This window comes from Ziziphus jujuba, chromosome 8, assembly GCF_031755915.1.
Source record: "Ziziphus jujuba cultivar Dongzao chromosome 8, ASM3175591v1".
NCBI lineage: Eukaryota > Viridiplantae > Streptophyta > Magnoliopsida > Rosales > Rhamnaceae > Ziziphus > Ziziphus jujuba.
Genome location: NC_083386.1, coordinates 26,562,838 through 26,579,416, shown reverse-complemented (window position 1 = coordinate 26,579,416; position 16,579 = coordinate 26,562,838). Strand labels below are relative to the sequence as shown.

Here is a 16,579-nt window from a genome sequence, read left to right as displayed (position 1 = left end):
TTAGGAATTAGGATAATTTCAAACACTAATTCAGAGAGTGATGATAAACTCAACTGCCATGTATACCTCCTCCTATATAAGCCGTAAGTAAAAAGTATTTTTGTTATTCATGTTGGTTTCAGATACTGACACATGTAACAAATATTTGAAGGACCTTTACATCTCAAATGATTGACCCATCTTGCTTCACAATGCAACTGCTGATGTAGATAGATGCTGATGCCAACAGCATTGCTGAGTCCCCCAAAAAAAAAAAAAAAAAAAAAAAATAGCAAAGTTGATTGCTTTTTTTACTTATTTTCAAAAGAAAACCTATACCATTGTCACAATGATCAATAAAGTACAGATTTTAACTCGTATGTTTTCAATTCCAGTATTCCAATTGTCAACCCTTTAGTTTAATGTTCATTTAAAATTTTCTACACTATGAAAACGATAAGTCTTCTCTCCATCAATGATAAATTAACTAATTGCTAATTAAAACGAAAAATATACATATGTAGGAAAAACTATTTCATATCAAAATAGTTTTTTAATTATAAAAATAATTTTATAATTTCTGAAGATATAAAGAGGGATTTGGCAAAGACATATTACAACATATAAAGGCGAACATTTTTAATCTACAAACTATCTAAGACTCCTTTAGGTTCAACCAAACATCTATAATATAATTCATAAAATAATAATTAAAAAAAAAAAAAAAAAAAAAGAACAACAACAACAACTACAACAATTATAAGATACCATATCGCGCTTCATCGCCAAGGAAGTATAACATGAAAGAAGGTAAGGAATAGAGTTATATTTGGGAATCACCATTTTAATGCAATAAGAATCCAAGATCGTGTAACTAAATAAATTGCATTATCGCAATCACATTATATGCTACGCGCAACAGCGCACAAATAGAGACACGCACGATTTCATTGTTTACTCCAAAAGCATCACATTTTAGAGGCACTCCTAAAAGGAAACCTAGCAAGTTCTATGCTCAAAGTCGTCCCCCCCCCCCCCCCCCCCCCCCCCCCCCCTTAATTAGAAAGATGGATAAAGTCACATCCACCATACAGGCAAAATGATCAGTATCCTGTTGTAAGAGAAAAAGCAGAGAGATTTATCATCGTTTTCAAATGGTATTTTAGACGGCTAGATAATGGTGATTCAACTTTTACCTTGGTTTTTAAGCAATGCTCCTTACATATTGGTCAAGAGATGTGTTGAAAAGCTCACACCTACAAAGCAATTCCAAAAATAAGATCTCAATAAAGCATGTGAGAAATGATCCTAGTAGTAAGACATCGATGAGTTGAAATATATGTTGATCCATAACTAAATAATCTATCAAAATATACAACTGATGCATAAATTGGAGAGGCCAAAACAGGTTATAGTTTGCTTGTCACGTTCATATTGAATGATTAAACCAATGGTTTCCTTCCCCTCCCTTTCTGCATAGTTGATTCTACATTACCTTGTCTATCTAAGCAATTTTTTTGCATGGCACTAATATTTGCCAAAACATCATTCAAAAAAAAAGAAAATCCCAACTTTCAACTGAAATATCAAACCTGATAAAGACCATTTGCATCAATAAACTCTAAATAAAACAAAATAAAATTTTCAGTAGCAAAGAACATGTCTTCAAGATTTTCTTTTTGATTGGACATTATAACAAAATGGAGAGATCACCTTATATGATTACGAAATCAAAACATGTTAACCTTTACACACGTATTGAGGCTGGCTAGTGATCATGCAGCGACTCAAACATAAGCTCCATTAGTTACCAGATTAAAATTAAAGGGGAAAAAAACATAAAAAAACATTGAGTACGATACCTGATTGGAGTTCCGGGAGTATATAGAGGGTTCTTGGCCACATATTCGACATACAAGTTGTAAATGTACTTCAGTGGCTCTCGTAAATCACCAGTCCTTGGATGAGTAACCAAAATTAGCTGCATGGAAGCAAAGCGCAATCAAGATCACTTTAATAAGCTTAAAAAAAGAGTCAGATACGTTTGACAAAGTGTTTCAATGCTAAAAAGAGGATTATGAGGCCAAAAAAGGAGCAATCCAAGCATTTTAGAAATTTCAATGGAGCTATTATTCCATCAAACTTCCCACAAAATAAAGATATCAAAATTTCAATGGAGCTATTATTCCATCAAACTTCCCACAAAATAAAGATATCAGCTAAGTACAAGAACAACAGCAACGAATTCCCAAGCACTATACGTGCCAAATAAAAGTTTAATAGTTTTTCTTTATGATAAGTTTCCTTATCATTTATTGCACTAGAACAGAGAGTTCGTAGGCACAAAATATAAGTGCAAGAAATTGGCCATGATTCAAGCTAATTGATACATTGATATTCTATTCTACATTTCAAAAAGAACAATAATAATTAAAAAAAAAAAAAAAGTAAATAGAAATGAGAAGAAGAAGAAGAATTAAGCAAACCTTGATTCCAGAAGGAGTTTCCATGAAACTGAGCTTGTAAGTATTAGTACGAAAGCTGTGAAAGGAACAACCCTGGCCTGGCAATTGAGGCACCCCAAGGTTCCCCTTCTCCGCACTGCACCCAAAATTCCCAAACAAAAATTTTTAAAAAATAATAATAATAAAAAATAAATTAACAATTAAAAAAAAAAAAAAAAAAACAACAACAACAACAAAAACAAAAAATTCAGAAGGGATCGAGAAAGAAAGAAGAAATACGTGGTGGGGTCCATCTTGGCAGTCAAGGACTTGAGGGAGAAGAGCAAGCCGAACATAAGCTTCTGGTCTTGCTGGGCATCGAGGGTGCGAAGAGGTCGATTCCATTCTCTGTAAAGCAAGCAAACGCCGTTCCTATTGAAGACGTACATCATGTGGGCGTTGTTCCCCGATGCCGTTGGCACCGTCGGCGACGGGCTGATATCTGAACTGCCGAAGAATTGCATTCTTCGTTATCGTATCGGATCGGTATCGGACCGGATCGAATCGAATGGGTCCACTCCACTCCACACCAATTAAGCTCCGCGAAATAATCAGGGACCCTGATATTCAATTTTCGTCAGGGTTAAATCATAAGCACCCAATGATCCCCCAAACAGATTTGCAACAAATCTTCAACTCGTAGGCACTTACCTCCAGAGACCCAGACGCAGGTTTATGAATGTAGACGGACAACAGGCGCGGAAGAGAGCTGAACGTCCTTGCTACGACGTCGTTGAAAGGGATTGTGATGACGTTATAGAATCACATATAGTTAGTTTTTTATTACCTCTTTTGCCGTGTTTAATTTGTTTTTTATAACCTTTTTTTTTTTTTTTTTTTTTTAACCACTGGGAGTATACTTCCGGTTATATATATATATATATATATTTATACAAATCTATTTTAAAAACTATTTAAAAAATCTATTTTTTATCCGTATGATCCAAATTTATATTCTCATCAGCATAGATAATGGGTTTAATATTTGATTTGCTGAAAAATTCTCTCCCCCCCCCCTCTCTTGTAATAAAAGAAAATATTTTACATATATAACAATAATTTTAAAGAAAAATGTGAGTTTAAAATGCTATCCAATACATGTTTTAATACACGTCCATGATATTTTTTTAATATATTTTATTTTATTTTTATTATTAAATGGATGTAAACAAAAATATCAAAACGAACTAAATATTAAAAGAAAAGTGTTTTTCCCTTTTTGTCTTCTCTAATTACGTATAAAAGTGAAATATAAAATTTGGTAAAAAGTGTAGCACTTGCGCAGTTATTTATTCTGTTGCTTTTCAGTTTGCAAATCAATAATTAATTTGATTCAGACGATAATAATTAAACATGATAAGAGCCATTGATAATGGCCAATGCATTGAGTGTAGAAAGGAACAGACAGACTCAGAATAAAAAGATGCTAATCCACATTCAACCAGAAACTAGAAGTTTACGAGAATTTCAATTTAAGTCTCGACCCTGGAGCATACTGAGAATACACAAGCATCGATCTGAAAAAAAAAAAAAAAAAAAAAAAAAAAAAAAAAATAGAGGTTGTCCCTGATTTTAACAATAGAACAAAAAGACATTCAATCACAACCATGCTGCCACAAAAACTTTTCGACTCTAGATTGAGCAAATTTCCAATGTAACAGAACACCCAATTTTCAAGAGTACAGTAGTTCAAAATGCATTAAAAACTCTAATACTCCCATTTCTTCAACTCCATGCCATCAGGAGGACTTCCTTCCACCTTCTTTGAGCCTACTTCTTTCCAATTGGTAGAAAGCACCGTCCCATTTGACTCCACCTTTCATAATATCAAACAATGAATGAACATCAAGATGCAGCAAAGCAAGCAACATGGCAAGGAATAATTGTGAAAACCAATTAAATAATATAATTTTAGCATTATGCAGTATATGCATGAAAAAATAGAATAGAAGGGCGAGTCTTACAAAAGATTTTTTCATAGCTCTTCTTGTATCTTCGTCAGCATCCTGATATATCTCCCGGAAAAATTTGTTCAAAGCTGCATCTCCATCTAGTTTCTCTTCTTTCTCCTGGAATTAGGTTACTGAAGGTAAGAAATGCACTATCAAACAGGAAGACAAATGTAAATTGAATAGGTTACAGGCACACCTCCTTCTTCACTTGGGCTTCAAGCTTGTCCCAATCCTTTGTTGGTTTTGAAGATGGGTAACTTGGCCTTTGAGTTCCACTAACTGCAAAGTGGAACAAGCATCATACTTATTGATTTGCGAAAAAATCCTTAATAAGCACAACCCTAAACAAATACCTACTTGCTACATCTCATGCTGCTTTTTTGCAGATTGAAGGTAAGAGTGCATTACAAAATAATTCACCAATGGCTAAGCTATAGCTATTCATACTAAATAAATAAGAATAAAAAATCAGATAGAATATTTTGGTTTGGTAAAGTAATTCAATTCGCAACAAAATGAAAACCAAATCAAGTAACACTGTTTAAGATTTCAATTCGAATCCTACACAGGCTTTCAGAAAAATGTCGACCGACCCGTAAGGTATGAATATGTCCCAAACAGAAAATTAAAATGAACAATTACCTACCTAAAGCAGTAACCCTTTGAGGAACAGCATTTTTCTTGCTGAATTCAAGAGATGTCCACTGTATTGGTTCAGCTTTTGCAAGGCGAATTTCAACTTTGGTAGACAAAACATCATACCTGCACTTAGCAGGTATTATCTGTTTGTAGACAACGAAACCCAAAATTTAATTTATCATCCAAGATAAAATAAATGGATTAGGTATGGCTTTCCTACTACAGAAGAGCAGATCTAGTAAATGGCTCAATAGAACACCGGCGTTTCAGGCATGAAGTAAAAGGAAATTTATACTAAACCACTAACAATTTTTGTCACATTTATTCAACAAGCAAATATTCATCAACATCAGTGTTAATGCAATACCTTCCCAAATAAGCGAGTCTGAAAATGATACGTATCTTCACCAGGAACAGAAATGCTTACATTTAGCTGCAAACAAACAATGAAAGTTAGATTCATGCAGTCATAGATACTTGATCCAAATATCTGGATAATAGTAAACCACTGTGCAGAATGAAAAATAAAGATAACAAGCAATGAATTGGTGTAATCATACTATTTGTTCACCAAAGTCAACAGAAACATTTTCAGCTGGTATGCCTTTAGCAAATATAGTTACAACCACTTCTTCAGGCTTCTGGTAGTGTTCATGCCTGCAAAGGTATTTTCACAGGATGAAGAATGTTTTTCAGTAATCATAGCCTTTTATCATTATACAACCATATTTATTTAAAAGCACGTGCAGAAGCAAACATAAGTATGCCAGTAAGCAGTCCTCCCACGAACATAATAAGTATAAGATTAATATGAAAGGAAAAACTGAAAATCCAATGCTCGTTTCAACTTTCCACAAAAACCAAATCTGAAAAACATGCACAGCAATTAAAGAGACACCTCCTCCTACAGCAATCAAGGAAGCACCAAATTGCACTAACCTGTATTTTGGTTTGACAGAAGTTTCTGCAACCTGACTGGAAGTATCACTCACAGTCTGAACAGGTTCAGGGTCTTCTATAGGTACATTTCTTGTGACTTCTAATGAAGGCTTTGATTGATCATTAGTTTCCTCTGAATGAACAAATAATATCCACAAATAAGCAAATGACATAGTTAAATATCATACAGGCTTTGTTTATAATACATTGTTCCCATAGATATCATCTCCCCTCCCAATATCAAATCACATTCCAATCAATCAAAAAGAAAGCTAAAACAGGTGATTTCTTGAAAACAAAGTTTACCAATCCATCAATCACTTGGAAGGTGCAAGTGTGTAACAAGCAACTACCTACCTGCAATACGATCATTACATTCTTTTATCAGACTAGTGAATCTTGCATCTCCTGGTGCCAAAGAAGCACCTGTTTCCAAGGCTGCCTTAGCAGTCTGATATTCCTCAAGCTTGATGCAGGCAGTGCTATAACCATAATCGCAACAAGAAAAAGTATTATTTTTTTTTTGGGGAACAAGTCCATTTATAGGAAAAAGCAGAAACAAGCATTTGCAAAAGCACATATGCCAAATACATAAATGATAGGTGAAGAGTTTTAAGCATGCAAAACAAAATGCACTAAGAGTGGGTATAGAAAGCCTAAAAGTTATAAAAGAAATGACTACTCATGATATGGATGCTTCTGCATCAGAGCAAGCATGTAAACAAACAGCAAAAACCTAAAAAATACCAGTGGTATTGATAATACTGATAAAAGCTGCATTGATAATGGTAAAAAGTGATGTGCAGATAGATTATAGCATTAGTATAAAAAAAGAATATGATAAAAACTTGGAAAAAAGGTTGTCAAGGTTTGGGATGTAACAACAGTAAACATTAAATAAATATGATAACTTAGGTGAAATCAGCAGCATAAATGAAGCTTTACAAATTACAACCAGCACATATCATCAGAAATTAATATTTCCATGTCACTATAGTGTGCAACATACTTACCCTTTACGCAAGTATGCTTTTGCCATTGATGGTTCCAATTCAATTGCCTTGTTCGCATCCGCAACAGCCTCTATCCATACATTATGGGGAGGGGAAAAAGAGACTAAATACTAAATTTTGCATATCACTCCCAAAATGAGAACAGAACAACGGAACTAGTAAATAGAAAGACATCAAGTACAACATATCGCGTGCCTTGTGGATGTGTATATTAGTTATTTAATTACCAGTACACAGCAAATAAAAGCAACCAGCATAAAACACACTTTCATAAAAGCATACTCTTAAGATGCAGCAATAAAAGCATAAACACAACATTTTTGGAACATAACCTGAAAGCCCATCAAGGATGATTCAACAATCCATCTACTATTAACCATATCTATCAAGAAGTGAAATCCAAAAAGAAAGAGATTGAGGCATTATCTTCAAACATTGTCTTACGCTGGCATATTCCCATTACACGACCAGAACAAAGGAAAAATTACTCAGTCCTAAGATATTGTCTCATACAAAATATTATTTAGGTAACCAATCACCACATGAGCCCAAAAGAAAAGTTTCACTAGAAGAAAAAGATAAAAAAGCAAAAAATGCAAATGCCAAACCAAACAGATATCATCTAGAAATTCTATTATTATTACTATTATTAACTTCTTTTTTTTTTTCCTTTGTTTATATTCCCTTTCCTTTTACGCCTTATCTCAGTTTTCCACGTAACCAAACAAGCAAGCCATTCAATTTTTATTTTTTATTTTTTCAAATTCGCGGTCTAAAAAACCAAACTACGGCAACACAAAGTAACAGTATGATAAAATCAAGACGAACACGAATACCAGCGAGGTAAAGAGTTTGAAATATTGCCAAATAAAAACTTAAATCCGGCGACACAGTGTCAAGAAAAGAAGAAAAAAGAAACGATTAGTTAAGAAAATGCGAGAAAAATCAAAGGTTTTACCGGTAGAATTGTTGAGTTTGATGTTGGCCTGAGCACGGTCGGCATAGAGCTCGGCGTTGTTAGGGTTGAGAGAGATAGCTTGGGAGTAGAGCTCGGCGGCGAGCTCGAAGTGATCGTCGATGAAAGCCTCTTTGGCTTTCTTTTCGGGATCGGAAGCCATGGCTAAAGAGAAGAAAGGTCTAGAACTTGGAGGGGATTCAGACTGCGATCTGTGAATTGTTTAGTGAGACACAATTGGATTGACTCCAACTCCCTCCTTATAATCACAGAAAAGGACAGAGACTTCCATTTTCAGGTCTTTTTCCTTTTTTTTTAATTAATAATAATAATAATAATATTATTATTATTATTATAATTATTTGCTGTATCAATAATAATTATAATAAAGTTTAAATAATAAGTTTATGATGAAGGGTACGGGGTTCAGAGTAAGCCTAATAATAATTAATAAATAAATTTTATTCAAAAATTTGTAAAAAAATAAAATGGTTTTGTGTTTATTCATTTTATTTATTAAATTTATTGAGAAAATATATATATATATATATAAAAAAGCAAAAAGCAAAAGCAAAACTGGGGTGCTTATCTTTTTATTTATTATTATTCTTTTTTTTTTCCTGTTTATTCCTTTATTATATGCCACCACACGTTTTGCACAAAAAGATGATTGGATTTAAATATCTTTTACAGATTGAAATAAAACATTTTTAAGGCTGACCATGCTGTCATTTTCTCATAAAACACTGGAAAAATAGTCTTAATATGTAGTTAGATTTTTACACAATAATCTAATTTTGAGGATATTCATTTATTGAAACTCAAGCAATAAATTAATGCTTAAATTGTTGAAATGACAAAGGTAGATTCTGTCGTCAAAGGCCTTGCTATGTAGATTCTAAGAATTATTTACGAAACTTGGTTGGATTTTGGCTGGTGCATTGTATTCATTTACGCAAAAAAGAACAAAAATAAATAATAAGTAATAAACTTTATGACTTGACTTTATTAAAAAGGTCTGGCATTTTCAGCAAGGCGCAATTTCAATGGTATGAATGGTCTTAGGAGACAAATGCATGAAAAGTCAAGTGGCTTTGATTAATTTTAGTTCTTCTTATTCACCCTCTGAGAACTTGTGGCGAAATTTCTAGGAAGTGGTGCTAAGAAAAGTTGAGGCCGCTATAGAGTTTTATTTAACAATGTCATTCAGCAACTTCTAGCAGCTTTCAGTGTCACTTCTTGGTAGCTGGTGGCAATGCTTGGAGTCAACTAAATGATTGGGATTGCCAGGTCTAAGAAAAGTTGACTGATTTACAACAATCTTTGAATAATTTATAAGAATTGTGATCTCTGGGTATTTATGTCACTATCAAAAGTTACCAAGTTCTTCAATAGAAATGAAGATTCATGCTTGAAGATCCTTTATTTGTGCAACTCGCAGTCCTTGAAAGAGGGTGTCTGCATCCATAGCCCAATTATCAAATTGGGTCTTCAGGATAACTTGTTTTTAAATAACAATCTACTGTCTCTTTATGCTAAATGCTTTGGAGCCAGACAAGCACGCTACTTTTTTGATGAAATGCCTTACAGAGATGTCGTATCATGGACGGGGATACTTTCTGCTTATGTCAGGAATGGAGACCACGATGAGGCACTTGAATTGTTTGATTCTATGGTTGTGTCCGGGCATAACCCAAATCAGTTCACACTCTCAAGTGTCTTAAGATCATGTTCTGCTCTCGGACAATTTGATTATGGGACGCGTGCTCATGCCTATGTGATAAAGTTTGGTTTCGAGTTAAATCCACTTTTGTGCAGTGCTTTGATTGATTTTTATGCCAAGTGTGATTGTAGTGAGGAATCTTATAGCATATTCGGAGATATGGACAATGGTGATACCATTTCTTGGACAACGATAATCTCTTCACTAACTCAAGCTCAAAAATGGAGTCTGGCTTTGAAACACTATATTGATATGATCAATGCCAGGGTTCCTCCAAATGAGTTCACTTTTGTAAAGCTTTTTGCAGCTTCCTGTTTTCTTGGTATGAATTATGGGAAATTACTACATGCCCATTTGATAATGCTGGGAATTAGGCTGAGCTTGATTTTGAAAACAGCACTTATTGATATGTATTCAAAATTCCAGATGATGGATGATGCTATTAAGGTCTCTAATCAGACACCTGAATACGATGTGCAATTATGGACCTCTGTAATTTCTGGATTCACTCATGTCTTGAAAATCAACGAGGCTATTGCCGCATTGCATGAGATGAAAACCTTTGGATTTGTGCCAAACAATTTTACATATTCTAGCATTCTGAAGGCTTGCTCAACAGCTTTGTCATTGGAATTGGGGAAACAAATTCATTCCTTGGTGATTATGACTGGCTTTGAGGAAGATGTTTGTGTTGGCAATGCACTAGTTGATATGTATACGAAATGTTCCACCCTCATGGAAGATGCTCTGATAGTCTTTAGGGGGATAACCTCACCAAATGTCATATGTTGGACTTCTTTGATTGCTGGTTTTGCTGAACATGGTTTTGAACAAGATTCTTTTGAGTGTTTTGTGCAGATGCAAGCAGCAGGAGTGCGGCCAAATTCCTTCACTCTCTCTGCCACTCTTCGGGCCTGCAGTACAGTTAAATCTTATACTCAAACATTGAAACTCCATGGTTACATAATGAAAACTAAATCAGATTGTGATATAGTTGTTGGGAATGCTCTCGTAGATGCTTACGCTGCATTGGGAATGGTGGATGATGCATGGCATGTTATTCGCATGATGAGTCATAGAGACACTATTACATATACAAGTTTAGCCACGCGAATAAATCAGATGGGCCACCATGAAATGGCACAGGATGTCATCACTCACATGAACAATGACGATATTAAGATGGATGGATTTAGCCTGGCAAGTTTCTTATCTGCTTCAGCTGCCTTAGCAACATTGGAAACTGGGAGGCAACTTCATTGTTATGCTTTTAAATCTGGTTTAAACAGCTGCATTTCAGTTTTAAATGCCTTAATTGACATGTACTGGAAATGTGGTTGTGCAAGTGATGCTTATAGAGCTTTTGGGGAAATTTCTGACCCGGATGTTGTATCTTGGAATGGGTTAATATCTGGATTGGCATCAAATGGGTATACCTCCTCTGCTATCTCTGCCTTTGAAGACATGAGGTTAGCAGGATCTAAACCTGATTCCGTTACATTACTTTTTGTACTTTTTGCGTGCAGCCGTGGTGGTTTGGTTGACATGGGTCTTGAGTATTTTCAATCTATGAAAGAAAAATATGATGTAGCCCCACGACTGGATCACTATGTGTGTTTGGTTGACCTCCTTGGCCGAGCTGGCCGATTAGAGGATGCCATGGAAGTTATTTTAAACATGCCATTTAAGCCACATCCTCTAATTTACAAGACACTATTGGTGGCTTGCAAATTACACAAGAACCTCCCTCTAGGGGAAGATATGGCAAGAAAAGGTATTGAGCTTGACCCATCTGATCAAGCTTTCTACTTGCTGCTTGCAAAGTTGTATGATGATTCTGGGCAGTCTGACTTAGCCATGAAGACTCGTAGGCTAATGAGAGAGAGAGGATTGAGGACGAATCCTAGCCAAAGCTGGATGGAACTAAGGAATAAAGTTCATACGTTTATTGCAGGAGATAGATCCCACCCACAAATAAATGAGATCCAAGATAAAATAGAATCACTTATTACCAAGTTTAAGCATCGAGGATTGCATGAAGACATGGAGGGAAGTTCTTATCATAGTGAGAAGTTAGCCTTGGCATTTGGGCTCCTGAATACTCCTTCCAATGCTCCCATACGGATAAGCAAGAATAAGCCAATATGCAGTGAATGCCATGACTTCATAATGCTGGCAACTAAATTGGTTGACAGGGAGATAATTGTGAGGGATGGCAACCGAATCCATGCCTTCAAGAAGGGCGAGTGCTCATGCGGAGGCTGCTACTAATTTGCAAGGGCAATCATATCATGATTTGCTAGGTTAATTTTAATGATCTCGAACAGATTTTATGCCATTGCTGTGTCTTTTGCAAGGATGAAACACTTTTGGTAACCCTTTTTTTTTTTTTTTTTTTTTTTTGGGGGTGACTAACTCTTTTGGTAACTTGATTGTATGGAGCCTAGCTTTTTACGTTTATCTATGATATTGCATTATCTTCAAGACTGAACTTGGGCATTGCATTCTGCAGTCTGATTTTGACAAACATTTGATATTGTCAAGGAGATGGGAAAAACGGAGCCGCCAACCATCAAGTCATATACGCCTACTATGGCAACTTACCGTGGTCTCTGGAAATTGGCCAGGTTATTGACGACTAAGAATTGCAGTGTGTTCCGGCCAGTATTGACGATAAGACATATTTTTGTTATTTGGATTTGGCCGGAATTTTATTTTATATTATTATTATTATTCTTTTTGAAGAAAAATATGCTTACTTGAAGAGTTGTTAAATAATTGCACCAGAGGATTCGTAAAAATCTAACTGCATAATAGATGGTAAAAGCGTTTAATTCGAGGTCTGTTGCTATGAAACTACGCCCCTCCTCTCCCTACATGTCCATTTTCAAAGAATCAACTAATGCTATTGCAATCAAAGCTGGCATTATGAAGTAATTATTCTCTAACCACAATACAAAGTCTCAACCGAATCGAACCATATTTCTGTGGACCACACATCCCAAAGTTTGATAGAAGCTAAGAGCTAATGTTGCTTTACATGACTCATTTCGCACAAAAAAGCCAACAGAACAGTAAAAAAAAAAAAGGGGGGGCAAAGTTCCTTTTTTTGACAAATAGGGGGCAAAGTTCTTGTAATGCCAGTCAAGTGTAGATTATTAGAGATTGAAGCCTTCGTCTCATAAAATTAAGCTCTATTGAATCTAGCAATCAGACTTGCAACAAAATAACATAAACATGAGACTGAAGAAGGTTCCAAAGAACACATGCTAGCATAGCTTTACTCCTTTGACTGTGACTCACCAGAGGTGACTGCAGGTGCCTCTTTTGAGGAAGAAGTAAGTGCTTCCAGTGTCTTGTAGAACTCTTCAGGAAGAGGACCAGGTCGATGTAAGGGAACATGCTTGGGAACTGGAGCATCATTCTCAATCACCTCGCACTCATAGTCGTCTGGAACACCCCATGGCTCCCACTCTGCAATGCAGCTCAACATTACACAGTAAAGTTAATTACTCTTTGCTATATTACTTAAAGCGAGAACCAAGCAACTCTTTAAAACTTCAACAAAAGCATCTCTTGATGTACAAGGGTGGTAGGTTTATATTATCTGCTAATTAGTTGGATAAAACTTCATATAAAGGAAGTTCCTGAAGAGCATATATAAATATATAAACATATATAATAGTTGGTTGAGAAAAGTGCTGTACAATCATAGGACTGATAGACTTCAAAGACATCAAGGCTATGATTACATAGCTATTAAACATCATATAAATTATGAGGTCATTTTTTTTGCATTACTAAACTGACTTAAAGATGCAATTAGAGACATTGCACCCCATCTATGAAAACCTCTGCCTTAGTCAAATATTGCAACTTCAACTTGCATATTCTCATTCATCAAACAGAAGTAAATAAACACATACTGATCTAACAGTTTCAAGAAACAATCAGCAAAAGTTGTACACAGGCAGTATAGGGCCACAAAAAGAAAGATAGAGGTAAGCAGGGAACACAAGTTATAACTTATATCAGACCTCAAATTACCTTTCTTCGCTCAACTCGCGCTCTAAATAGTTTACTTAACTTGAAATAATTAATATGTTCACAAATAAGACATGCCATTACAGCAAATGGTTTTTAAAAGTCGTAACCATGATTTCAGGAACCATTATAACCAGAGAGAAAAACTACAGGTCAGCAGAAATTATCATTTCAATGGAAAAGGTGGTGAAGGCATCTCTACCTTGCTAATTACATGTGATCGCATCAATGTAACATTGAAAATTGCACTCAAATCAACTAAACGATTCTAAACCCCTATTTAGTCTTAGAGCCTAATATCTTCCAATTCTTTAGTCATATTTTTTTCTTTTTCTTTTTCTTTTTTTTTTTTTCCCCCCTTCCCAATTTTCTCAGCAATCTGACAGAAAAAAATCAATATAAAAATTGGGAAAAACATACTTTCTGTCCAGCTGATTAAACAAGAATCCTTTCCTTAATTAAAAAAAAAAAAAAAAAAAAAATCTAGAAGATAGCATAGCATATCAAATTCCTTATCTTTGTAGTATATACTACCCTTCATCTACCATTTCCCCTGCAACCAGACTAGAACCAACTTAATAATCATCATATAACTATAAAGGCGAACAAATCACCTTACGAGCTTCAACTTTCAGAGCTCTTGTTTTGGGACAAAGTAAAACAAAGGGTCTTCATTTCCACTTTGATCTTCTTTTACTTGACAACAAAAATGAAGTACGGAACATCAAAAACATAAAAAGAAACACCGTTAGGAAAATGTAGCACTGATTGATCACTCTATTAGCTTTTCAATTCCAAGGTTTTCAAGACAACATTCAATGCTGAATTCAAATTTCCTTTTCATTTTCCTTTCCGCGTTATGTTTAGTTTGCTACTATTTTTTCTTGTTCCCACTACTAGGAGACAGTCCTATTACAATGCAAGTTCGAAAACAAAGATCATGATTCTTCATTGTACATTTACAATTCATCAATTTTCTCAGCAACCAAATAGAGCTCAAAACCAATATCATACAAAACAAAATCAACAAAAAATCACTTTTTTTTTTTTTTTTTTAAGTTGTAAAAAGAAATGTGAGAACAGACCGATCATCTTGCCGATAAGAGTGAGCTCATCGCGAGCTTCCTCGATAAGCTCCTCAACCTGGCCGCAACCGAGGCGCTTCTCGATGGCCTCCCAGTCTTCTTCCTCCTGGCAAACCTTGAGACGGTGTTGTGTGAAGTTCTCGACCGCCTTGCGATAGCCCTCGTCCTCAGGAACGGCCTGGATCTCCTTGAGAGTCTTGTTGTAGAGACCGATCAGGACCTCCCTGGCGTTGGGGACCACATCTAGCCCCACAATACCCGTCGTCTGTTTCACCTTGGCCAATAGTGGCCGTGCGATCGCTCGCAGAAACATCTTCTTCGAAAAAAATTTCTCAGTTAAGCTTCTCTCTCGCTTCGCGGCCCTATGGAGCTCTCTCACTCTATTCTCACAGTTAGAGAGAGAAAAGTGCAGGGATTTCTGTTCGGTGAGATTGGTGCCGTGCGCTCGGGAACTCGAGGGTCTTATTTGGACGTCTGCCTAAAGCCCGAATATCTGTTATCAGAAAAATGTTGGGTTTAGATGGGAAGACGTAGACATGGCCCATATATTTCTATGAGGCTTAAGGACCAAATGGCCTTCCGTTTCAATGCCCCAAACATTGAAAATTGCACGTTCATTTTCACAAGAGGTTACCGTGCTTATAATTTTCTTCCCTCTGCTTTATTAGAATATCAAATTTGAGAAATTATGTTGTCGAAAAGCATTGTGGGAATTTTTTTATTTTTTATTTTTATCAAAAAAGCATTGTGGAATTAATAAAAATTATATTTTTAATAACCAGTTATAAGAGCTTACGCAAAATCAAAAAGTGAAAGGGGGATGCAAAACTAGTTTAATTATACGAAATGTTGAAAGTAAATTTGCAATTAGAAGAATGTTATTAACTTATGTAGCTAATGCATTGCACACATGTTGAGCTGTTAATAAAATTTCTTACACAAGTTGTATTCATTAATGTATCTTAATATACAACTTGTATAAACTATTGATTTAATTTACATTTTATATTTCTTGTATACTCTTCAAAATATGTATTTATCATTCAATATGGTTTCTTCTGAATTGAAATATTAGAAGAGTTTTTTTTTTTCTTTTCTTTTTTTTTTTTTATTGTTGGTGGAGATCTATCTAAGAAATAATATCACCATAAAAGCTTCTAGTAGTTTAGTGGATAAAATAATGTCCTGTTACTGCAAACTATATATTTGATTGATAATTATTCCTATAATTATTTGATTCAAACTATTTGTATTTCTGCAGATTTGGACCTTCTTTTGCACTATATCAAAATTTATGTAAACTCGACCTCAAAGGTAAGACTAATTGAAAAATATATGACTATTAAAAAAGAAAAAAAATATTTGAAAATATATGACATTTTTGCTCATCTTTTAACCATTGCAGTGGCCTAAAAGATTCTCTCCATTTCACTTGAAATGGAGGATTTCAATTTTAATTAATCAAATTAAGCTAAGTTAACTTTTCAAATCAAATGATTAGAGTTACTCCATGTTATTACCTTTAAATTGAAAACAATCTCCTTAGTTGATCTATGCTGATTTTTTATATAATTTATAGGTCATCCAAAATTAAATGGCTAAATTAATTACTTTGAAGAAAAAATAATTCCAAAATGTAATCAAAATAGTAAATAACATATTTATATGATAATTATCTTTTAATAATGTTTATAGTTAAATAATAAAACAAGTTAATCCCAAATTAACTTTCTAGATTCTTATCTT

At 34.8% G+C, this 16,579-nt stretch overlaps 4 protein-coding genes across 7 annotated transcripts; 1 reads left to right on the top strand and 3 right to left on the bottom strand.

The window, feature by feature from the left end:
* Positions 1-88: 88 nt before the first annotated feature.
* On the bottom strand, positions 89-3,291 carry LOC107414663 (uncharacterized). Of its 3 annotated transcripts, none has more exons than XM_048470354.2 (5): positions 2,724-3,128; positions 2,466-2,580; positions 1,842-1,960; positions 1,176-1,235; positions 89-234 (listed from the first exon to the last, which is right to left on the bottom strand). In XM_048470354.2, exons 1-4 carry the CDS (start codon positions 2,945-2,947, stop codon positions 1,184-1,186), a joined length of 510 nt encoding a protein of 169 aa, XP_048326311.1. In that variant the 5' UTR covers positions 2,948-3,128; the 3' UTR covers positions 89-234; positions 1,176-1,183. The 3 variants fall into 3 exon arrangements, with proteins under 3 accessions (XP_048326311.1, XP_015878305.1, XP_015878303.1); XM_016022819.3 differs by lacking the exon at positions 89-234 and adding an exon at positions 1,005-1,090; XM_016022817.4 differs by lacking the exon at positions 89-234 and adding an exon at positions 3,135-3,291 and having other exon boundaries at positions 1,097-1,235; positions 2,724-3,043.
* A 737-nt stretch (positions 3,292-4,028) lies between these two features.
* Positions 4,029-8,241, bottom strand: LOC107414676 (protein SGT1 homolog). Its single transcript, XM_016022834.4, has 10 exons — positions 7,985-8,241; positions 7,027-7,096; positions 6,371-6,495; positions 6,014-6,146; positions 5,635-5,731; positions 5,442-5,507; positions 5,082-5,217; positions 4,632-4,714; positions 4,448-4,552; positions 4,029-4,299 (listed from the first exon to the last, which is right to left on the bottom strand). Exons 1-10 carry the CDS (start codon positions 8,142-8,144, stop codon positions 4,192-4,194), a joined length of 1,083 nt encoding a protein of 360 aa, XP_015878320.1. The 5' UTR covers positions 8,145-8,241; the 3' UTR covers positions 4,029-4,191.
* A 608-nt stretch (positions 8,242-8,849) lies between these two features.
* On the top strand, positions 8,850-12,919 carry LOC107414670 (pentatricopeptide repeat-containing protein At5g52850, chloroplastic). Of its 2 annotated transcripts, none has more exons than XM_016022826.4 (2): positions 8,850-12,007; positions 12,217-12,919. In XM_016022826.4, the coding sequence occupies exon 1, from the start codon at positions 9,342-9,344 to the stop codon at positions 11,973-11,975; it is 2,634 nt and encodes an 877-aa protein (XP_015878312.3). In that variant the 5' UTR covers positions 8,850-9,341; the 3' UTR covers positions 11,976-12,007; positions 12,217-12,919. The 2 variants fall into 2 exon arrangements, 1 of the variants encoding a protein (XP_015878312.3); XR_001581154.4 differs by having other exon boundaries at positions 8,851-12,076.
* LOC107414671 (probable NADH dehydrogenase [ubiquinone] 1 alpha subcomplex subunit 5, mitochondrial) lies at positions 12,608-15,297 on the bottom strand. The gene is made up of 2 exons (XM_016022827.4): positions 14,834-15,297; positions 12,608-13,178 (listed from the first exon to the last, which is right to left on the bottom strand). The coding sequence occupies exons 1-2, from the start codon at positions 15,144-15,146 to the stop codon at positions 12,985-12,987; spliced, it is 507 nt and encodes a 168-aa protein (XP_015878313.1). The 5' UTR covers positions 15,147-15,297; the 3' UTR covers positions 12,608-12,984.
* Positions 15,298-16,579: the final 1,282 nt, after the last annotated feature.

Coding starts and splice junctions, on each gene's coding strand:
- LOC107414676 (XM_016022834.4), bottom strand. CDS start 8,144: ATGGCTTCCGATCCCGAAAAGAAAGCCAAAGAGGCTTTCATCGACGAT. Junction 6,496..7,026: donor AAAGCATACTTGCGTAAAGG/GTAAGTATGTTG, acceptor TTATGGTTATAG/CACTGCCTGCATCAAGCTTG. Junction 6,147..6,370: donor ATGTAATGATCGTATTGCAG/GTAGGTAGTTGC, acceptor TTGTTCATTCAG/AGGAAACTAATGATCAATCA.
- LOC107414671 (XM_016022827.4), bottom strand. CDS start 15,146: ATGTTTCTGCGAGCGATCGCACGGCCACTATTGGCCAAGGTGAAACAG. Junction 13,179..14,833: donor TCTTATCGGCAAGATGATCG/GTCTGTTCTCAC, acceptor GCTGCATTGCAG/AGTGGGAGCCATGGGGTGTT.
- LOC107414670 (XM_016022826.4), top strand. CDS start 9,342: ATGTCACTATCAAAAGTTACCAAGTTCTTCAATAGAAATGAAGATTCA.
- LOC107414663 (XM_016022817.4), bottom strand. CDS start 2,947: ATGCAATTCTTCGGCAGTTCAGATATCAGCCCGTCGCCGACGGTGCCA. Junction 2,581..2,723: donor GCCAAGATGGACCCCACCAC/GTATTTCTTCTT, acceptor TTTTGGGTGCAG/TGCGGAGAAGGGGAACCTTG. Junction 1,961..2,465: donor AAACTCCTTCTGGAATCAAG/GTTTGCTTAATT, acceptor GCTTCCATGCAG/CTAATTTTGGTTACTCATCC.